At 37.7% G+C, this 24,043-nt stretch overlaps 1 protein-coding gene across 1 annotated transcript in view; it reads left to right on the top strand.

Annotated features, from left to right (window-relative positions):
- TLL1 (tolloid like 1) overlaps positions 1-24,043 on the top strand; it is a 339,971-nt gene that overhangs the window by 297,478 nt on the left and 18,450 nt on the right. Inside the window, exon 19 of the mRNA XM_019978057.2 lies at positions 22,099-22,312. Coding sequence (XP_019833616.2) covers positions 22,099-22,312 — 214 coding nt within the window. The remainder of the gene's footprint in view (positions 1-22,098; positions 22,313-24,043) is intronic.

Raw genomic sequence — 24,043 nt, forward strand, 5'->3', positions numbered from 1 at the left:
ACAATTCTCCTGCATTATTATCTCTTCTTCTGCAACTCATTTACACATATGTGATATTGTTTCATATTATCCCATAACTCTTGAATTCTGTTATTTTTTGCCACCCTTTTCGAATTTGAGTAATTTCTAGAGACCAATCTTAAATTTCAGTGATTGTTATTCAACTGTCTTCAGTCTATTGATGAGTTTGTCAAAGGTGAACTTTATCTATCTTTTTTTATTTCTAGCATTTCCATTTGATTCATTAGTAGAATTGCAATGTGTGTTGGTCTGCTTAGGTTGCCATAACAAAATATCACAAACTGAATGTCTAAAACAACAAAAAGTATTTTCTCACAGATCTGGAGGCTAGGCCTTCGATATCAAAGTGCTGTGAGGATTGGTGTCTGCTGGGGCCTCTGTTCTTCACTTGTAGATGGTTGCTTCATCACCCTCACATAGCATTTCCTGTGTGTGTGTGTGTGTGTGTGTGTGTGTGTGTGGAGAAAGAAAAAGAGAGACAGAGAAAGAAAGTGGGCTCTTGTGTCTGTTCATCTTCTTATAAGAACATTACCTCTGTGGGATTAGGCCTCACCCTTATGACCTCATTGGGATTAGGGCTTCAGTGTACAAACTTGGCAAGGAGGCACAATTCAATTTTTAATACTTTCTCTCCTGAAATTTCTCATTTGATAGATTAAACATAGCAGTCATGTTTGAGTCTGTTCTGATGATTATATTCTCTCTTAACACTGTGTTTTTTTCCTTGGCTTTTTGTGTGTCATGTAATTTTTTATTAATCATCAGATAATGTGTGTTTAAGGGGCTTCCCTGATGGTTCAGCAGGTAAGAATCAACCTGCAAAGCAGGAAACACAGGAGACGTGGTTTCCCTTCCTGGGTTGGAAAGATCCCATGAGGAGGAAAATGGCAACCCACTCCAGTATTCTTGTCTGGAAATACCATGGACAGAGAAGCCTGGCAGGCTACTGTCCACGGGGTCACAAAGAGTCAGACATGACTGAGCAACCAAGTATGTATTATATATTTAACAGTAGAGACTTTACATCTGGAAATGGACACAGCTCAGGCTGTGTTAGGCTGTTAGTGAATATGTGTACATGGGAAGGGATATTGCTGAGTGAATATAGTCAGTAATCAGCTGAGTTTGGATTGTCTTTATCCTATGATTGCCTTCGGTGGACCATTGGCTTTTAATTCCTTTGTTTTAGCTTGGAGGCTGAAATTTCAGATGCATTTTCTCAATATTTCATCTTTAGCTTTAGCTTTAGCTTCCTCATTCATGTCTACCACAACTGTATACCTCTTCAGACTTTTTTCAGTCAACCAGTGAAAGACTGCAGTTTCATGCTTCTTGGTACTTGGTACTCTGGTGGTGAGAGAAAGGGGTTCTCCACCTCAGACAGGATCTGTTTTTAGGTGTTAGAAATATCCTTTCCCAGTGATCTTGCCTCTTCTCTTCCTGACAGCCAAACGGCATCTCGTATCTCTGGCTGATCTTCCATGGGAGAGTCTTTTTCTTTGTTTTTTACCTCTCCCATGTGTTAGAAGGTCTCTGGTATTATTGGAGTAGGCTCCTGGGTCCAAGACTTTCCCAGTTTTATTTGTTCATTTGTTTTTCACCTTGCTACAGGGAGTCTACATGTTTGCCCTGGTGGTGACAGGTTTCTACTCCTCCCCCAGAAGCTTATTTCATTTTCCACAGAAGGGTTGCAATAGAACTTCATGCTTTTCTCCCAGAAGTGACCACTTTCCCATCCAAGCCTACAATAGGAAGGAAGGTACTTGTCTATCTCCTGCTCTTCCCACATCTTTCTCATGAGCAGGAGATTGAGGTCCATGGGGAAGAGCCTGCACGTGTGTAAAAACTCCTGTGTCTATAGATCTTAGGATGCTGTATCTGACTCCACACCTGACCTTGACAGTACATCACAATTGTAGCTAAATGCATCTAACTTAATTATATGGCACCCTAACTGTCTTCTGTCACTGGTGAGCAGATGTATGTGTCTCATCTTTGCTTGACAGGGCCTGCGAGTGAGTGGATTGCTAGTGACTTTGGCTCTTTGATATGTTCAGCAAAGTTGTGATTTTGTTTACATAGGTTTTTTTGTAAGGTTGTTGTTCAGTCATGTCTGACTGTTTGCAACCCCATGGACTGCAGCACACCAGGCTACCCTGTCCTTCACTGTCTCTAAGAGCTTGTTCAAACCCATGTCCATTGAGTTAGTGATGCCATCCAACCATCTCATCCTCTGTCATCCCCTTCTCCTCTTCAATCTTTCCCCAAATCAGGGTCTTTTCTAATGAGTTGGCTCTTTGCACAGGTAGGGTAGAATAACACTAGTCCCAGCATTCTATGATATATCCAAGAAGAAATAGAACTTCTAATATACATCAACTTGAAAATATGTCAATAACTTTATTTGTACATAATTATATACCTGTCAGCTTATTGAGCATCCCTTTCAACTCTAGGACAGTCTGCTTCTTCACAAATTACAGGCAAATATTCCACATGAAGATCAGGAAACAGTCTGGTCAACAATGATTACACCTGCTAGTATGCTAAGAAGATAATTTTTAGAAGGAAAATAAGAGCTTTAATGCAACTACTTATCTCTTTTTAAGTATTTGACTTTGTGATTTTGTAGAAGTAGTTGCAGTCTAAGCCAGATTTTGTCAACATTAACATGCATCAGAGTTACCTGAAAGATTTGCTAAAACACATTTTTGCCATTCTGAGATTTCTGAATCAGAGCATAATATTGATTCTACTCCCTTACATCATTAATCATGTTCATATAAAATCTGACCCACAGTATCACTTCAACAATCAGTATCAGCAGAAAGTATGTAACAGATTTGCTACCAACAAGTGTTATTTTAATGCTATACCTTCTGCTGCTGCTGCTAAGTCGCTTCAGTCGTGTCCGACTCTGTGCGACCCCATAGATGGTAGCCTACCAGGCCCCCTGTCCCTGGGATTCTCCAGGCAAGAACACTGGAGTGGGTTGCCATTTCCTTCTCCAATGCATGAAAGTGAAAAGTGAGAGTGAAGTCGCTCAGTCATGTCCGACGCTTAGCAACCCCATGGACTGCAGCCTACCAGGCTCTTCTGTCCATGGGATTTTCCAGGCAAGAATACTGGAGAGGGTTGCATTGCCTTCTCCAGTGCATGAAAGGAAAAGTGAAAGGGATGTCGCTCAGTCGTGTCCCCATGGACTGCAGCCTCCCAGGCTCCTCTCTCCATGGGATTTTTCAAGGTGAGAGAACTGGAGTGGGTTGCCATTGCCTTCTCCAGCTGTACCATCTAACTCTTGCCATTTTGGCATTATTGTTCCTTATGTTTGCTATTATTGTCTCCTTGTTTATAATATAATTTTTAACAAATCTTATCTACTTTATAACTGAAATCACTATCTCTTGCAGATATCAGCCAATGTACATTTGGCTAACCCTGGTTATAAGATTCAAACCACCAACCACCTATCTATATGCTTTGACATTTATTATATAGGAGATTTGATCAATAAAATACAAGTTTAAAATAAATACATTTTGCTTAATTTCTTTAAGATCCTTCATTTTAATGGAGGAACTTGAACCCAAACTAAATCTGGAAAATAGATTCCAGTGAAACTTGGAAAATTCTAAAATATCTTAATCCTATTATTTCAAGAGCTGCCGATAGATATTCAGTTCCAAATTAGTCTCTTTATGCTGCTGCTGCTGTTAAGTCACTGTGACCCCATAGATGGCAGCCCACCAGGCTCCCCCATCCCTGGGGTTCTCCAGGCAAGAACACTGGAGTGGGTTGCCATTTCCTTCTCCAATGCAGGAAAGTGAAAAGTGAAAGTGAAGTCATTCAGTCGTGCCCGACTCTTAGCGACCCCATGGACTGCAGCCTACCAGGCTCCTCCGTCCACGGGATTTTCCAGGCAAGAGTACTGGAGTGGGGTGCCATTGCCTTCTCCAGTGTCTTTATAGACCAGGCAAAAAACAACAACAACAAAGAGAGCTGTGGTAGCCCCATGTGTGCCATGGAGCTTTCTTTACAACTCACAGTTATTCCTCTTATGTTAGGCTGCATGGAAAAATAAGAAATCATTTATACGTATTTTATTATATAAAAGCAAAGAAAAGGAAGTTTTCCCTGAAAACAATTCCATCAGATCAGATCAGATCAGATCAGTCGCTCAGTCGTGTCTGACTCTTTGTGACCCCATGAATCCCAGCATGCCAGGCCTCCCTGTCCATCACCAACTCCCAAAGTTCACTCAGACTCATGTCCATTGAGTCAGTGATGCCATCCAGCCATCTCATCCTCTGTCTTCCCCTTCTCCTCTTGCCCCCAATCCCTCGAAGCATCAGAGTCTTTTCCAATGAGTCAACTCTTCGCATGAGGTGGCCAAAGTACTGGAGTTTCAGCTTTAGCATCATTCCTTCCAAAGAAATCCCAGGGCTGATCTCCTTCAGAATGTATAGAACAGTCTTTTGGACTCTGTGGGAGAGGGAGAGGGTGGGATGATTTGGGAGAATGGCATTGAAATACGTATAATATATATGGAACGAGTTGCCAGTCCAGGTTCGATGCACGATACTGGATGCTTGGGGCTGGTGCACTGGGACGACCCAGAGGGATGGTATGGGGAGGGAGGAGGGAGGAGGGTTCAGGATGGGGAACACATGTATACCTGTGGTGGATTCATTTTGATATTTGGCAAAACCAATACAATATTGTAAAGTTTAAAAATAAAATAAAATTTTAAAAAAAAGAAAGGAAAAAAAAGAAAAAAAAAATGGACTGGTTGGATCTCCTTGCAGTCCAAGGGACTCTCAAGAGTCTTCTCCAACACCACAGTTCAAAAGCATCAATTCTTTGGCGCTCAGCCTTCTTCACAGTCCAACTCTCACATCCATACATGACTACAGGAAAAACCATAGCCTTGACTAGACGAACATTTGTTGGCAAAGTAATGTCTCTGCTTTTGAATATGCTATCTAGGTTGATCATAACTTTCCTTCCAAGGAGTAAGTGTCTTTTAATTTCATGGCTGAAACAATTTTGAGAGGTTTAGTCTTCTTTCTTGGAGAAGGAAATGTCAACCCACTCCAGTGTTCTTGCCTGGGAAATCCCATGGACATATTCATTAAATTTTGTCTTTATGGGGAGGGAAGAGGGAGGGGGGGTTCAGGATGGGGAACATTTGTACACCTGTGGCGGATTCATGTTGATGTGTGGCAAAACCAATACAATACTGTAAAGAATTTATCTCCAATTAAAATAAATAAATTTATATTAAAAAATAATAATAATGATTTTTCTGTTATAAAGCAGAATATGAAAATTAAGTAGAATTGTGTGTATGAGTGATTATATCAGTTCTTGAGGATTTCTTGTATTCTTGCACATACTTTCTCTTATAAGACCCTGGAATATTATCTTCATTTAAATGCAGTAAACTAGATAACTGGGATCCAAAGAGCCTAAGAGTGTCATTTAAAAAAATTCTAAAATAGTCCCTCTCTCATATGAAATTCTACAAATAAAAATATGACTATTCTTAGGTTTTCCATTCCTTGAAAGTGCTCTCCAAATAGTAAAATGTAGCTTGACCAGGCACATTTGTACCTCCTAAAAATGTATCTGGTCTAAGACTGTGTGTATAGTTCCCAATAGTTTTGTAGTGGTATCTTGTATTTTACCTGAAGTTGATGTCATAAATGACACATCAATAAGGAAGCAGTCCCAGGCATTTTAGATAACTTGGAAAGTTTATAAAGATGGTTCAGTTCAATTCAGTCACTCAGTTATGTCCGACTCCTTGTGACGCCATGAACCGCAGCACGCCAGGCCTCCCTGTCCATCACCAACTCCCGAAATCCACCCAAACCCATGTCCATTGACTCCATCCAACCATCTCATCCTCTGTTGTCCCCTTCACCTCCTGCCCTCAATCTTTCCCAGCATCAGGATCTTTTCCAATGAGTCAGCTCTACACATCAGGTGGCCAAAGTATTGGAGTTTCAGCTTCAACACAGTCCTTCCAATGAACACCCAGGACTGATCGCCTTTGGGATGGACTGGTTGGATCTCCTTGCATGCCAAGGGACTCTCAAGAGTCTTCTGCAAAACCACAGTTCAAAAGCATCAATTCTTCAGCACTCAGCTTTCTTTATAGTCCAACTCTCACTTACATACATGACCACTGGAAAAACCGTAGCCTTGACTAGACAAACTTTTGTTGGCAAAGTAATGTCTCTGCTTTTGAATATGCTATCTAGGTTGGTCATAACTTTCCTTCCAAGGAGAAAGCGTCTTTTAATTTCATGGCTGCAGTCACCATCTGCAGTGACTTTGGAGCCCAGAAAAATAAAGTCTGACACTGTTTCCACTGTTTCCCCATCTATTTCCCATGAAGTGGTGGGACTGGATGCCATGATCTTCGTTATCTGAATGTTGAGCTTTAAGCCAACTTTTTCACTCTCCACTTTCACTTTCATCAAAAGGCTTTTTAGTTCCTCTTCACTTTCTGCCATAAGGGTGGTGTCATCTGCATATCTGAGGTTATTGATATTTCTCCTGACAATCTTGATTCCAGCTTGTGCTTCTTCCAGTCCAGCGTTTCTCATGATGTACTCTGCATATAAGTTAAAAAAGCAGGGTGATAATATACAGCCTTGACATACTCCTTTTCCTATTTGGAACCAGTCTGTTGTTCCATGTGCAGTTTTAACTGTTACTTCCTGACCTGCATACAGATTTATCAAGAGGCAGGTCAGGAGGTGTGGTATTCCCATCTCTTTCAGAATTTTCCACAGTTTATTGTGATCCACACAGTCAAAGGCTTAGGCATAGTCAATAAAGCAGAAATAGATGTTTTTCTGGAACTTTCTTGCTTTTTCCATGATCCAGCGGATGTTAGCAATTTGATCTCTGGTTCCTCTGCCTTTTCTAAAACCAGCTTGAACATGTGGAAGTTCACAGTTCACATATTGCTGAAGCCTGGCTTGGAGAATTTTGAGCATTACTTTACTAGCGTGTGAGATGAGTGCAATTGTGTGGTAGTTTGAGCATTCTTTGGCATTGCCTTTCTTTGGGATTGGAATGAAAACTGACCTTTTCCAGTCCTGTGGCCACTGCTGAGTTTTCCAAATTTGCTGCCATATTGAGTGCAGCACTTTCACAGCATCATCTTTCAGCATTTGAAATAGCTCAACTGGAATTCCATCACCTCCACTAGCTTTCTTTGTAGTGATGCTTCCTAAGGCCCACTTGGCTTCACATTCCAGGATGTCTGGCTCTAGATGAGTGATCACACCATCGTGATTATCTGGGTTGTGAAGATCTTTTTTGTACAGTTCTTCTGTGTATTCTCTTCTGAATATCTTCTGCTTCTGTTAGGTCCATACCATTTCTGTCCTTTATCGAGCTCATCTTTGCATGAAACGTCCCCTTGGTATCTCTAATTTTCTTGAAGAGATCTCTAGTCTTTCCCATTCTGTTGTTTTCCTCTATTTCTTTGCATTGATCGCTGAAGAAGGCTTTCTTATCTCTTCTTGCTATTCTTTGAAACTCTGCATTCAGATGCCTATATCTTTCCTTCTCTCCCTTGCTTTTTGCTTCTCTTTTTTTCACAACTATTTGTAAGGCCTCCCCAGACAGCCATTTTGCTTTTTTGCATTTCTTTTCCATGGGGACGGTCTTGATCCCTGTCTCCTGTACAATGTCACGAACCTCATTCCATAGTTCATCAGGCACTCTATCTATCAGATCTAGGCCCGAAATCTATTTCTCACTTCCACTGTATAATCATAAGGGATTTGATTTAGGTCATACCTTTGCTTTTAGCTTCCCTCATTTTCACAGCTATTTGTAAGGCCTCCTCAGACAGCCTAATTACCTTCAAGCACAGCCATTCTGTCTCTACAAAAAAATCTTATTCTTCCTTATAACATCTTACATCAGAGAAGAAAGAGATCCATAATTGCTATGTACACTTATGTAATAATTTAAATATAAAATAATGTTTCTTATTATGATTAGGAACATTTAGTAGAATAAAATCCTAACAAATTTACAGTGATTAAATAAATTATTAAGCAAATGTATACATCAGGGAAATATGGAGGGATTAGAAACATATAGTTTGGTTGCCAAAGACTTGTGTCTAGATCCTAGCACTTCTACTCATGAGTTGTGTTATCTTGGAAGATATTTACCATTTTAAAACCTTAATTTCTTCATCTGAAAATTGAAGCTGCTGCTTACTCAGATTTTGTGTATATAGACAGGAACTTGTACACAAAGTATTTGGCATAGTACTTTATTAAGTGCCAATAAACAATGATATATGATACAATAATATGACAATAATTTAATTTTTAAATTTTTATTAAAAATTCAACCATATTCAAGTGTGTGTGTACCCTTATCAGTTTGAAATTCAGTACTTAGAGATCCACTAATTGTTTAGTCACATATTGTTTAGTCTACATGTGTTTGTGTTTTTTTGTAGTTTTTTTCTTTGTAGTTGATTTCTAGTCTCAAAGTATTGCGGTCCGAAAAGATGCTTGATGTGATTTCAATTTTCTTAAATTTACTAAGACCTGTTTTGTAGCCAGCATGTGACCTATCCTGGGGAATATTCCATGTGCACTTAAAAATGCTTTCAGATGGATCTGGTCTAATGGGCCATTTAAGGGCAATGTTTCCAGACAGATTTTTCATCTGGATCATCTGTCCATTGATGTAAGTAAGGTGTTACTATTATTGTGTTACTGACAAATTTTTTCTTTTTTTTTTTTTATTTTTTTTCATTTTTTTAAAAATTTTATTTTATTTTTAAATTTTACATAATTGTATTAGTTTTACCAAATATCAAAATGAATCCATCACAGGTATACATGTGTTCCCCATCCTGAACCCTCCTCCCTCCTCCCTCCCCATACCATCCCTCTGGGTCATCCCAGTGCACTAGCCCCAAGCATCCAGTATCGTGCATCGAACCTGGACTGGCAACTCGTTTCTTACATGATATTTTACATGTTTCAATGTCATTCTCCCAAATCTTCCCACCCTCTCCCTCTCCCTCAGAGTCCATAAGACTGTTCTATACATCACTGTCTCTTTTGCTGTCTCGTACACAGGGTTATTGTTACCATCTTTCTAAATTCCATATATATGCGTTAGTATACTGTATTTATGTTTTTCCTTCTGGCTTACTTCACTCTGTATAATAGGCTCCAGTTTCATCCACCTCATTAGAACTGATTCAAATGTATTCTTTTTAATGGCTGAGTAATACTCCATTGTGTATATGTACCAAAGCTTTCTTATCCATTCATCTGCTGATGGACATCTAGGTTGCTTCCATGTCCTGGCTATTATAAACAGTGCTGCAATGAACACTGGGGTACACGTGTCTCTTTCCCTTCTGGTTTCCTTGGTGTGTATGCCCAGCAGTGGGATTGCTAGATCATAAGGCAGTTCTATTTCCAGTATTTTAAGGAATCTCCACACTGTTCTCCATAGTGGCTGTACTAGTTTGCATTCCCACCAACAGTGTAAGAGGGTTCCCTTTTCTCCACACCCTCTCCAGCATTTATTATTTGTAGACTTTTGGATTGCAGCCATTCTGACTGGTGTGAAATGGTACCTCATAGTGGTTTTGATTTGCATTTCTCTGATAATGAGTGATGTTGAGCATCTTTTCATGTGTTTGTTAGCTATCTGTATGTCTTCTTTGGAGAAATGTCTATTTAGTTCTTTGGCCCATTTTTTGATTGGGTCGTTTATTTTTCTGGAGTTGAGCTGTAGGAGTTGCTTGTATATTTTTGAGATTAGTTGTTTGTCCGTTGCTTCATTTGCTATTATTTTCTCCCATTCTGAAGGCTGTCTTTTCACCTTGCTAATAGTTTCCTTTGATGTGCAGAAGCTTTTAAGGTTAATTAGGTCCCATTTGTTTATTTTTGATTTTATTTCCAATATTCTGGGAGGTGGGTCATAGAGGATCCTGCTGTGATGTATGTCAGGGAGTGCTTTGCCTATGTTCTCCTCTAGGAGTTTTATAGTTTCTGGTCTTACGTTTAGATCTTTAATCCATTTTGAGTTTATTTTTGTGTATGGTGTTAGAAAGTGGTCTAGTTTCATTCTTTTACAAGTGGTTGACCAGATTTCCCAGTACCACTTGTTAAAGAGATTGTCTTTAATCCATTGTATATTCTTGCCTCCTTTGTCAAAGATAAGGTGTCCATATGTGCGTGGATTTATCTCTGGGCTTTCTATTTTATTCCATTGATCAATATTTCTGTCTTTGTGCCAGTACCATACTGTCTTGATAACTGTGGCTTTGTAGTAGAGCCTGAAGTCAGGTAGGTTGATTCCTCCAGTTCCATTCTTCTTTCTCAAGATCGCTTTGGCTATTCGAGGTTTTTTGTATTTCCATACAAATTGTGAAATTATTTGTAGCTTATTTGTGAAATTGTGAAATTCCATACAATTTGTGAAATTATTTGTAGCTGTTGGTAGCTTGATAGGGATTGCATTGAATTTATAAATTGCTTTGGGTAGTATACTCATTTTTACTATATTGATTCTTCCAATCCATGAACATGGTATATTTCTCCATCTATTAGTGTCCTCTTTGATTTCTTTCACCAGTGTTTTATAGTTTTCTATATATAGGTCTTTAGTTTCTTTAGGTAGATATATTCCTAAGTATTTTATTCTTTCCGTTGCAATGGTGAATGGAATTGTTTCCTTAATTTCTCTTTCTGTTTTCTCATTATTAGTGTATAGGAATGTAAGGGATTTCTGTGTGTTGATTTTATATCCTGCAACTTTACTATAGTCATTGATTATTTCTAGTAATTTTCTGGTGGAGTCTTTAGGGTTTTCTATGTAGAGGATCATGTCATCTGCAAATAGTGAGAGTTTTACTTCTTCTTTTCCAATTTGGATTCCTTTTATTTCTTTTTCTGCTCTGATTGCTGTGGCCAAAACTTCCAAAACTATGTTGAATAGTAATGGTGAAAGTGGGCACCCTTGTCTTGTGCCTGACTTTAGAGGAAATGCTTTCAATTTTTCACCATTGAGGATAATGTTAGCTGTGGGTTTGTCATATATAGCTTTTATTATGTTGAGGTATGTTCCTTCTATTCCTGCTTTCTGGAGAGTTTTTATCATAAATGGATGTTGAATTTTGTCAAAGGCTTTCTCTGCATCTATTGAGATAATCATATGGTTTTTATTTTTCAATTTGTTAATGTGGTGTATTACATTGATTGATTTGTGGATATTGAAGAATCCTTGCATCCCTGGGATAAAGCCCACTTGATCATGGTGTATGATCTTTTTAATGTGTTGTTGGATTCTGATTGCTAGAATTTTGTTAAGGATTTTTGCATCTATGTTCATCAGTGATATTGGCCTGTAGTTTTCTTTTTTTGTGGGATCTTTGTCAGGTTTTGGTATTAGGGTGATGGTGGCCTCATAGAATGAGTTTGGAAGTTTACCTTCCTCTGCAACTTTTTGGAAGAGTTTGAGCAGGATAGGTGTTAGCTCTTCTCTAAATTTTTGGTAGAATTCAGCTGTGAAGCCATCTGGACGGGGGCTTTTGTTTGCTGGAAGATTTTTGATTACAGTTTCAATTTCCGTGCTTGTGATGGGTCTGTTAAGATTTTCTATTTCTTCCTGGTCCAGTTTTGGAAAGTTGTACTTTTCTAAGAATTTGTCCATTTCTTCCACGTTGTCCATTTTATTGGCATATAATTGTTGATAGTAGTCTCTTATGATCCTTTGTATTTCTGTGTTGTCTGTTGTGATCTCTCCATTTTCATTTCTAATTTTATTGATTTGATTTTTCTCCCTTTGTTTCTTGATGAGTCTGGCTAATGGTTTGTCAATTTTATTTATCCTTTCAAAGAACCAGCTTTTGGTTTTGTTGATTTTTGCTATGGTCTCTTTTGTTTCTTTTGCATTTATTTCTGCTCTAATTTTTAAGATTTCTTTCCTTCTACTAACCCTGGGGTTCTTCATTTCTTCCTTTTCTAGTTGCTTTAGGTGTAGAGTTAGGTTATTTATTTGACTTTTTTCTTGTTTCTTGAGGTGTGCCTGTATTGCTATGAACTTTCCCCTTAGGACTGCTTTTACGGTGTCCCACAGGTTTTGGGTTGTTGTGTTTTCATTTTCATTCGTTTCTATGCAAATTTTGATTTCTTCTGTGGTTTGTTGGTTATTCAGCAGCGTGTTGTTCAGCCTCCATATTTTGGAATTTTTAATCGTTTTTCTCCTGTAATTGAGATCTAATCTTACTGCATTGTGGTCCGAAAAAATGCTTGGAATGATTTCTATTTTTTTTGAATTTACCAAGGCTAGCTTTATGGCCCAGGATGTGATCTATCCTGGAGAAGGTTCCATGTGCGCTTGAGAAAAAGGTGAAATTCATTGTTTTGGGATGAAATGTCCTATAGATATCAATTAGGTCTAACTGGTCTATTGTATCATTTAAAGTTTGTGTTTCCTTGTTAATTTTCTGTTTAGTTGATCTATCCATAGGTGTGAGTGGGGTATTAAAGTCTCCACTATTATTGTGTTATTGTTAATTTCTCCTTTCATACTTGTTAGCATTTGTCTTACGTACTGTGGTGCTCCCATGTTGGGTGCATATATATTTATAATTGTTATATCTTTTTCTTGGATTGATCCTTTGATCATTATGTAGTGACCTTCTTTGTCTCTTTTCACAGCCTTTGTTTTAAAGTCTATTTTATCTGATATGAGTATTGCTACTCCTGCTTTCTTTTGGTCCCTATTTGCATGGAAAATCTTTTTCCAGCCCTTCACTTTCAGTCTGTATGTGTCCCCTGTTTTGAGGTGGGTCTCTTGTAGACAACATATGTAGGGGTCTTGTTTTTGTATCCATTCAGCCAGTCTTTGTCTTTTGGTTGGGGCATTCAACCCATTTACGTTTAAGGTAATTACTGATAAGTATGATCCCGTTGCCATTTACTTTATTGTTTTGGGTTCGAGTTTATACACTGTTTTTGTGTTTCCTGTCTAGAGAATATCCTTTAGTATTTGTTGGAGAGCTGGTTTGGTGGTGCAAAATTCTCTCAGCTTTTGCTTGTCTGAAAAGCTTTTGATTTCTCCTTCATACTTGAATGAGATCCTTGCTGGGTACAATAATCTGGGCTGTAGGTTATTTTCTTTCATCATTTTAAGTATGTCTTGCCATTCCCTCCTGGCTTGAAGAGTTTCTATTGAAAGATCAGCTGTTATCCTTATGGGAATTCCCTTATGTGTTATTTGTTGTTTTTCCCTTGCTGCTTTTAATATTTGTTCTTTGTGTTTGATCTTTGTTAATTTGATTAATATGTGTCTTGGGGTGTTTCTCCTTGGGTTTATCCTGTTTGGGACTCTCTGGGTTTCTTGGACTTGGGTGATTATTTCCTTCCCCATTTTAGGGAAGTTTTCCACTATTATCTCCTCAAGTATTTTCTCATGGTCTTTCTTTTTGTCTTCTTCTTCTGGAACCCCTATGATTCGAATGTTGTAGCGTTTAATATTGTCCTAGAGGTCTCTGAGATTGTCCTCATTTCTTTTAATTCATTTTTCTTTTATCCTCTCTGATTCATTTATTTCTACCATTCTATCTTCTAATCAAATTTTTTCATTTTGTAATTTTATTGTTTCTAGTTATGGCCTTGTCTTTTTTTTTTTATTTTATTTTTTAACTTTACAATATTGTTTTGGTTTTGCCATATATCAACATGAATCCGCCAATGGCATTGGCCTTGTCTTTTTCACCTAGACTGTTTCCTTTAACACTTTTTGTAAAACTGGTTTGGTGGTGCTGAATTCTTTTAATTTTGCTTTTCTGTAAAGCTTTCAATTTATCTATTAAGTTGGAAAAAAACTTTTCTGGGTAGAGTATTCTTGGCTATAGATTTTTCTTCTCTTTCATCACTTTAAATAAATCATGCCACTCCCTTCTGGCCTGTAGAGTTTCTGCTGAAAAATCAGCTGATAGTCTTATGAGAGTTCTCTTCTATGTTTGTTGTCATTCAGTTGATAAGTCATGTTCAATTCTTTGCAAGTCCATGGACTGTAGCAAGCAGGCTCTTCTGTCCTCCACTATCTCCCAGAGTTTGCTCAAATTCATGTCTGTTGAGTTGGTGATGCTATCTAACCATCTCATCCTCTGCTGTCCTCTTATCCTTTTGCCTTCAGTCTTTCCCAGCATCAAGGTCTTTTCCATCGAGTCAGCTCTTTGCATCAGGTGGCCAAAGTATGGAGCTTCAACTTCAGCATCAGTCCTTCCAATGAATATTCAGGACTGATTTCCTTTAGGATGGACTCATTGGATCTCCTTGCAGTCCAAGGAACTCTCAAGAGTTTTCTCCAGCACCACAATTCAAAAGCATCAATTTTTCAGCACTCAGCCTTCTTTATGGTCCAACTCTCGCATCTGTACATGACTACTGGAAAAACCATAGTTTGACTATACAGACCTTTGTCAGCAAAGTAATGTCTCTTTTTTTTAATATGCTGTTTAGGTTTGTCATAGCTTTCCTTCCAAGGAGCAAGTATCTTTTAATTTCATGGCCTGTGTATGTTATTTGTTGCCTTTCCATGCTGCTTTTTATATTTTCTGTTTTTCTTTTTGTCATTTTAATTACAGTGTGTTTTGGTGCATTCCTCTTTGGGTTAATCCTATATGTGACTTTCCATACTTCCTGGACTCTCTGGACTATTTCCTTTTCCATGTTAGGAAAGTTTTCAGCTATTATATCTTCAAATATATTATCAGCCCCTTTCTCTTTGTCTTCTCCTTCTGAGATGGTAATGCTAATATTAGTGCATTTGATGTTGTCCCAGAGGTTTCTTCAACTGTACTCATTGCTTTTCATTCTTTTTTTTTTTTTTTCTCTGTTCATTACCAGTGATTTCTACTACTCTTTCTTCCAGCTTTCTGTTCTGCTTCTCTGTTGTTTAGTCTACACTTGATTCTTTCTAGTGGGTTTTCATTTCAGCTATATTTTTCATCTCTGTCTGACTATCATTTATTATTTTCTAACTTATTAAAAACTTCTAACTTTTTTTGTGCATCGTTCTCCTCCCAAATTCTTTGATCATCTTTACAATCTGTACCTTGAACCTTTTCTCAGGTAGATTGCCTAGCTCCACTTCATTTAGTTCTTCTGGGATTTTTATCTTGTTCCTTCATCTGGAATATGTTCATCTGTTGCTTCATTTTGTCTAAGTTGCTGTCTTTATTTTTATGTATCTAATAGTTTGGTTATGTTTCCTGTTCTTGGAGAAGTGACCATTTGCAGGAGGTGTCCTATGTGTCCCAGCAGTGCACTCCCTTCTCATCACCCAAACTGTATGCTCTGGGGTATCTCCCTATTAGGACTGTGTAAGTCTTCTAATTGTGGCAGGCTGAACATGCGGGTGGCCTGTTAGGCTTGGTTGACCCCGGGTCTGGTTGATTGCTTGGGCCTGCCTTGTATGGAGGCTGCTGGCTGTTCCACACAGGGGCCTGGTCATGAGGTGGCCAGCTGCAGAATCCAGGGTGTCCCAAGGCTAGTGCCGGCTCACTGATGGAAAGAGTTAGAGTCCATAAGACTTTGGGGCTGAGGCCCACCCACTGGTGGGTGAAACCTGGTCCTGGTGTTAGTGCAGGATTACTGGCAGGCAGAGTCAGACCCTGGACTCTGGTTCCAGGATCCAGGAATCCCAGAGTTGATATCAGGTCACTGGTAGGAGGATAAGGGGCAGTTCCTGAAACAGGTGGATACAGGCTCTTGGGATGTCCCGGAGTTTGCACTGGCCTGCTAGTGGGCTGGGGTCCAGCTGATCCCAGGGCAGGGTTTGACCTACTGTGACAGATTAGGACCACAGGTTATAGGATTGTGAGTTTCTGGCATCTATGCTCTCTGATAGGTAGAGCTGGGCCCTGGCCCTCTGCTGGGCAGGGCTGTGTGCAGAGGTGGCTGTGGGTTCAGGAAGTCTTTAAGTACCCTGTGTGCTGATGGGTGGAGCCAGTCAACATGTTAATGGACATAGTTGTGTCCCAGTAAAAGTTTAATTATAAAAAATCAGGCTTCAAGTCAGAGTTCTTCTGTGGGACTTAGTTTGCTGACCTGAGTTAAGAAATTCACATATAAAAAAGTTTGAAATGAAATTATAAGTTTTTGTCCTCATTTCCCCTGAAAATCACAGAGGGTGAAAGAATTTGGCTTTACTTTCTATGGTAGGCAGAATGATGTTCCCCATCCTCCAAAGATCACCATCTCCTAATTCTCAGAACCTTTGCATACATTATCTTATATGCCAAAAGGCACTGTGGTTAAATCAAGGGTCTTCAAATGAAAAGATTATCCTAGAATATCTAGATGGGCTTGAAGTAATCTTAAGGGTCCTTACAAGAGGGAGTCAAGTGTTATACTGTTGGATCTGAACATGGAGGAAGCAAACATGAGCCAAGAAATGAGGGAAGCCTTTAGATGCTGAGGAAAATCAAAGGAAACAGATTCACACCAAGGACCCCTAGAAGCAGCACAGTGCTTCCTCACCCACTTTAGACTACTGACTTCCACAGTTCTAGAACAATAAAAGTGTATTGCATTGAGCCCCTAAGTGTGCCATAATTTCTTGGAGCAAATTTGCTGGAGGAAACGAATATATTTGCCTTGTTTTTGGAGTTTGTATTTGTGTGTGTGTGTTAATCATTAAATGCTAACTGCATCATAATAGTTTTAAAGTTAAAATAAATACATTTATATTAAAAAAAATGTAAAAGAAACCTTGGCTGAAAGATACTTGGAAAAAGTCTCCCTATTAAAAAAGGGATAAAGTTCTGAATGAATAAAGGGATAGTGTTCTATCATTCCTGGCTTTACCATGTCTTTGTTCTGAAAGTGTCTCTCTACTGATCATTAAATTTTTGGTACTTTTCATATTCCAAATTACTCTACATTTAAAAAAATTTTTTAAACAGCTGAAAAAAGATCTAGGCATAGGATCACATAGCAATAGGCTAATATACCATTTTAATTTTATGTATTGTATCCTAGCTTTGCTAAGTTATATAGTTGTAGTTTACAGCTTCATATGTGGGATATTTGGAAAACAAAACACTCGCAGTGATATATCATTCTCCACCATAAATCTGTTATAAGTGTATTTGATCACTGTTGTCAGAAGACCGGAGTTTTAATTCAGTTGTGCCATTGTTTTCCAGTGGCCTTTAATCCTTCCAATATCTTGAGGAAAACCAAATGATAGGTCTCATCAAAGGCAGGAAAACGCAAAGGATGGATAGAACCAGGGAGGTCTGAATCTCATCTCACAGCTGCTCACATTGTATCAGTCTCTTTAATTCTCTAAGTTTGTAGTCACCCTGGCTAAATTTTATTTCCACATTAAGCACTATTATTTTATTATCCTGTCCTCTCTGAGTGTATGTAGAGACTTTGAATGGCCTTATCTTTTAGCTAGTGCTTTTATTTTCAGTAAAAGTACCTCTGGTGGTAGTTTAGTCTCTAGGTTGTGTCCAACTCTTGCTACCCCATGGACTGAAGCCCGCCAGGCTCCTCTGTCCAAGAGATTTTTCAGACAAGAATACTTTTTCAGGCAAAAGTACCTGTTTGTTGTTGTTGTTGTTCAATCACTCATTTATTCCAACTCTTTGTGACCCCATGGACTGCAGCACACCAGGCCTCCCTGTCCATCACTAACTCCTAGAGTTTACCCAAACTCATGTCCATTGAGTTGGTGATGGCATCCAACCATCTCATCCTCAGTCATCCCCTTCTCCTCCTGCCTTCAATCTTTCCCAGCATCAGGGTCTTTTCTAATGAGTTAGCTTTGTATCAGGTGGCTAAAGTATGGGAGCTTCAGCATCAGTCCTTCTAATGAATATTCAGGATTGATTTCCTTTAGGATTGCCTGGTTTGTTCTCCTTGCAGTCCAAGGGACTCTCAAGAGTCTTCTCCAACACCACAATTCAAAAGCACCAGTTCTCCCATGCTTAGCCTTCTTTATGGTCCAACTCTCACATTTATACAGGACTATTGGAAAAAACCATAGTTTTGATTATACGGACATTTGTTGGCAAAATAATGTGCATGTGAAAGGGCTGTATATGAAGCTTGGCTGGAAGCTAGGAAGGTAGATTAGGCTTGCTTGAATGTTCCAAAAAAGCACAGTTATTCTTTCCAGAGCTTAAAATGAAAGGTTAATTTTGTTTCTTTTGAATGATTCTCTTTAAATGATTTAGAATTTCTTACTAGAATGTACTGTCATTCACTCATTTTGATCTCTCTAAAACATGGATCATTAACCTTAAAACCATAGAAGTATAATAATGGAGTGAATAAGGTTTAAATGTTTGAATACCAAACTGTCTTGTAAAGTCTGAGTGCAGATGCTTAAGAAAGGTATTTAAAATTCCCCCAAAATGAGGGCAGTGTTTCAGCAGCAATCAGAGTTCCTTATAGCTCCACACATCAAATTTTCTATCCTGTCTTCATTGTAAATTTGAAGACTTTGGGGGAATTTTTTTTTTTGAGAATCTTCGGGAGATTTTTTGAGAGACTTCGGGAGGCACACTTCCATGGGATTGATTCCTGGTGACTGGAAATGTTCACATTCTGCATCATTTAGACATAGAGATCCATGCCTCAGAATGTGTGATAGAATAAAACAATAAATTCTGTATCTTACTTTACCTTTGGGAACTCTAAAGTCAGTTTTTAAAGATTTTCCATTTTTCCTTGGACTCTTATAATACCATTCTATGGCCTAGAAATATTTCATATTAAGGTAGTCACTATATATGGCATGTACAGGTGGCTCAGAGGTTAAAGCATCTGCCTGCAATGCGGGAGACCTGGGTTCAATCCCTGGGTCAGGAAGATACCCTGGAGAAGAAAATGGCAACCCACTCCAGTATTCTTGCCTGGAGAATCCCATGGACAGAGAAGCCTGGTGGGCTACAGTCCACAGGGTTGCAAAGAGTCAGACACGACTGAGCGACTTACTTTCACTTTCACTTTTTCACTATATATGGAGATGTCTCTACATGTATGTCTCTAACATATTACAGGGCAGATTTATGAGATCTCAGCATGTGAATTAGTCACATTTTGCTTGTGTGTGGTAGAGCATTTGGGTTAAGCTGGCTTCTACAAAAGGACCACCCAATCTTTGCAACTGACCTTACAAGCTGCTATTAATTCCAAGGGGAAAATTAATCAATACTTTAATGAATGAGAGTTATTTGCATTACTGAAAATGTATCAGCTACACAAACTGCTTGATGTGACTCTTACAAAATCAGTCTGATTCTGTTAGTAATTTGATAAAAACCTGGAGTCAGTTGGTTCCAGATCAAGTGTCAGCGTAGTCCCTAGCCCACTAGCTCAATGCCACCTTCTGTGGTATTGCTCTGTTCTGTAAAACAGATGTTATGATTTACTCCAGACATCCTGCATTTCATTAGAGATTGAAGTAGCCCATTAGTTATCTCATTCACTTCATGTTCAATGGACCAATCAATGGATTAAACTCGTGTGATCTGTAGATTCTGATCCTATTGTTAACTTTTACTTATAGGATAAGCTTTAGAATGTCATTACTTCCATCATTCTTAAAGTTTTCTCTTCTACACAGTGGGTTTCTCTGCTCTTTATATTTATAGATGAATGCTTCTAAAGTCCATTCCAAAGAGACAATTATTCAACATGCAACAGTTTTCAGATGTTATTTCTCTTCATACAATATTTTTCTTAGTATTTAGAAGTTTGGTTTCATATTTAGCTAAAAAAATAAATAAACAACCCTCTGGATGAAGTTAAGCTGATTTTCTCTTATTGTTTTATTAAGAGTTACAAACTGATATTGAGACTATTTATATATACACAAAGATAATAGAAACTGACTGACTACCCTCTTATGAGAGGCAGAAAACCAAAAGTTTTGGTTTGCCATATCCTTGGTGTTTCCACTCATTGGATTGCCCATAAACATGGTTTAGGTAGTTAGATAGATGATTGAACAGATTTATCCAGACATCCAGCCAACAGTCCATTCAGGGTTTTCTATTTTCCAAGCACTGTGTTTCTACTCTGTTTCATTCTCTGCAACTAGATTACAGAGATTAATATGTGACAAATCCTTCAGTGGTGCACACTTTGAATGTTGTGCTTCAAATTAAATAAATGGCTAAAGTCTTCTTGTTCACTATATTTTTCTGCATTGTTTGTTTCCAGTGAGATTCTCTATGCTGTATTTAATCCTTTGTGTACTATCTGGTGTTATTGGATGAATGAAATGATTATTCCTTTTACTCATAATAACAAATAGAGATTCACTAACACTTATTGGTTATAACTTTTTAATTTATATTTTTAAGTAGGGCACAGTTGGATGAGACATAAAAGATCAGCTATCTTCCTTTTCTTTTGTCTCTTCACTCTTTTCTCCTACTCCCTAATTATATAAATTGCTTCCTTCATTTCTTACCTTACTCTTCTAAAGATAGAAGTGAGATCAAGTGGTAGTGTGGAACAGAATAGATAAATGTGGTCATCACTGAGGGAGACCCAAGTTTAAGTCACTTTTTTCTTTGAAAAATATAAAATTGTGTTTTCAATCGAGAATTATGATCCCTTCACAATATTGCATTTTAAAATATTCATATAAAACATTTATGTGCAAAATTTTATGCTGTAGGGATTGTAGCAAAATTAATACATTTTCAAGCTCATTTCATATTTTCTCCAAATTATTTTTTAGGTTTGCTCTTTGCACTTAGGTAGGACTAATGGTTTATTTCTTGAACACATGAAGAGGAAATGAAAAAGCTTTAATTGGCAGTCACAAATAACCTAGAATTCCTAGAATTATTAATAGTTTGGACAATTATTATTTTTAGCCCATCTCAATTAAACTCTTTGTTGTTGAATTTAATATAAATATTTAATAAACTTTTAAGAATTTGTAACATTTACACATAAAAAAGCATACTAAAATTTGTAACACTCCAAATATTAAAATAAGTGTAGTAAGTCTCTGAAAAGTTAATTAAAAATAATCTATCTTGAAGACATATTGTTATTTTCTAATAATATGGGTTGTAAAATCTAAATAAAGATATGCTGAAAAACCCCTTTATGTATTCTATTAAGGTTTACTGTATTTAATTTTTGTGAAAATACTTACTTTTAAAATTATGAGATTTTCTTTTTATTTTAAATGCTCAATGGTATGATGATGTTCAACAGTTTATGATCATCAACACCAGAAGGAATCACATTTTAAATATAACTTAAAAAAAATAAAAAATAAAATAAAATAAAATTTTCTAATACATTAAGAATAAATTCAGAATAAAATATCATTTTGCTATTATAATCTGTCTAATTTCTGGAGTAGACTTAATTGCAATAGTAGAATTAGTTGCAATAGTCAAATAGAATTTCACGTGATATTATTGCATTGTTTTCCTCATTATGTCTTCCTAGACTTAATATTCTACTGATTTCACACCCCTTTTCAGTAATGTGCTAGATGGATTAAATCATTTGCAAACCCTGAACATATTTTTTCAATTAATTAATTAATTTTAATTGGAAGATAATTACTTTTCAATACTTTGTTAGTTTTTGCCATACATCAACATGAATTGGTCACAGGTATATATGTGTCCCCCCCATCCTGAGGCCCCTTCCCACCTCCCTCCCTACCCTATCCCTCTAGGTTGTCCCAGAGCACCAGCTTTGGGTGCCCTGCTTCATGCACGAAAGTTACACTGGTCATCTATTTTACATATGGTAATATGCATGTTTCAATGCTATTCTCTCAAATCATCCCACCCTCGCCATTTCCCACTTAGTTCAAAAGTCTGTTCTTTACATCTGTGTCTCCTTTGCTGTCCTGCATGTAGGATTATCAGTACTGTCTTTTTAAATTCCTTGTATATGCATTAATATACAATATTTGTCTTTCTCTTTCTGCTGCGAAGAAAAGAACCCATTTTGAGTGATATGTGGCTTTATAAATTTTCTTTTTTTTCTTTCTTAATAGGCCTTTACTGAATTTGAGATTGAGCAGCATCAAGAATGTGCTTATGATCACTTGGAAGTATTTGATGGAGAAACAGAAAAATCACCAGTTCTTGGACGACTGTGTGGGAACAAGATACCAGAGCCCCTTGTGGCTACTGGAAATAACATGTTTGTTCGGTTTGTCTCTGATGCATCTGTTCAAAGAAAAGGTTTTCAAGCCGCACATTCTACAGGTGAGTAAATTAGGTGATGCTTCTCTTTTCTGAGTAAGTACCAAGTTTCTCTTCTAGTGAAGGCAGGGTATTTCTAACAGGATTAAAAGAAATCCCACTGAAACATTGTATGAGATATTTGAGAACCATGTAGCAACCTACCTAAACATCTTTGTAGTTGTTGTTTAGTCACTAAGTTGTGCCCTACTCTTTGTGACCCCATGGTCTCCTCTGTCCATGGGATTTTCCAGGCAAGAATACTGGAGTGGGTTGCCATTTTCTTCTCCAGGGGATATTCTCACCCCAGGGATGGAACCCGCATCTCCTGCCTTGGAAGACAGCTTCTTTACTGCTGAGCCAAAAGGGAAGTCCTATCTTTGTAGCTCAATATTCAGAAAACTAAGATCATGGCATCTGGTCCCATTACTTCATGGCAAATAGATGGGGAAACAATGGAAACAGTGACAGACTTTATCTTCTTGGGCTCCAAAATCACTGCAGATGGTGACTGCAGCCATGAAATGAAAAGATGCTTGCACCTTGGAAGAAGAGCTATGACCAACCTATATAGCATATTAAAAAGCAGAGACATTATTTTGCCAACAAAGGTCCATCTAGTCAAAGCTATGGTTTTTCTAGTAGTCATGTATGGTTGTGAGAGTTGGATTGTAAAGAAAGCTGAGCACTGAAGAATTGATGCTTTTGAACTGTGGTGCTGGAGAAGACTCTTGAGAGTCCCCTGGTCTCCAAGGAGATCAAACCAGTCAATCCTAAAGGAAATCAGTTCTGAATATTTATTGGAAGGACTGATGCTGAAGCAGACGCTCCAATACTGTGGCCACCTTACGGGAAGAACTGATTCAATGGAAAAGACCCTGATGCTAGGAAAGATTGAAGGCAGGAGGAGAAGGGGACGACAGAGGATGAGAAGGTTGGACTGAATCACTGACTCAATGGACATGAGTTTGAGCAAGCTCCAGGAGTTGGTGAAGGACAGGGAAGCCTGGAGTGCTGCAGTCCGTGATATTGCAAAGAGTCGTACACAACTGAGCTACTGAACTGAAACTGAAACTGGATCTTTGTAGCTGTTGCACTAATTAAAAGAAACACAGTAATTTGATCTGATTCATAATCAAAAACTGAGCTGTCAGGGAAGCCCCAAAGATCAAGAAAACTATCTCTTAATATTTATAAGGTGTATTCCATGTTAATTTTGGCAATTTGATTTATGTATTTAATAGATAGAATCTGTAGCTTGAAATTGAAAATTTTTGTTTTTGCTAAAATCCTACATGATTAGCTAACTTTCATATTAATATTTTTATCATTGTGGTATGATAAGAAGAACTACCTTGAATATTTATATGGTATATTCTATGCTAACTTTAGAAATTCAATTTATATGTTATATTTAACAGATAGAAATCTATAGCTAGAAATTCAAAAATTTTGTTATTGCTAAAATCCTGAGTGACTAAAAGTTTTTGCTTTACCTATTAGCTAACTTTCACATTAATATATTTTTGTGATTCAAATTTTGAATTCAACTCTCTGTTTATAGAGCCTACCTTTTCCCCTTTTATTTGGTATGCAATACATCTTTTTCCTAACCCTAATCTCTAATTTGACCCTTACAGGTTACAACTATAATGGAAGTTTTTAAGAAATAAAATATAATTTAGACAAATATGAAAAATTTTAGGCAAAAATGTAAAATAACTTTTAATTTGGAGCAAATTTAACAATATATTA

Source organism: Bos indicus, chromosome 17 (genome assembly GCF_029378745.1).
Source record: "Bos indicus isolate NIAB-ARS_2022 breed Sahiwal x Tharparkar chromosome 17, NIAB-ARS_B.indTharparkar_mat_pri_1.0, whole genome shotgun sequence".
Taxonomy (NCBI): Eukaryota; Metazoa; Chordata; class Mammalia; order Artiodactyla; family Bovidae; genus Bos; species Bos indicus.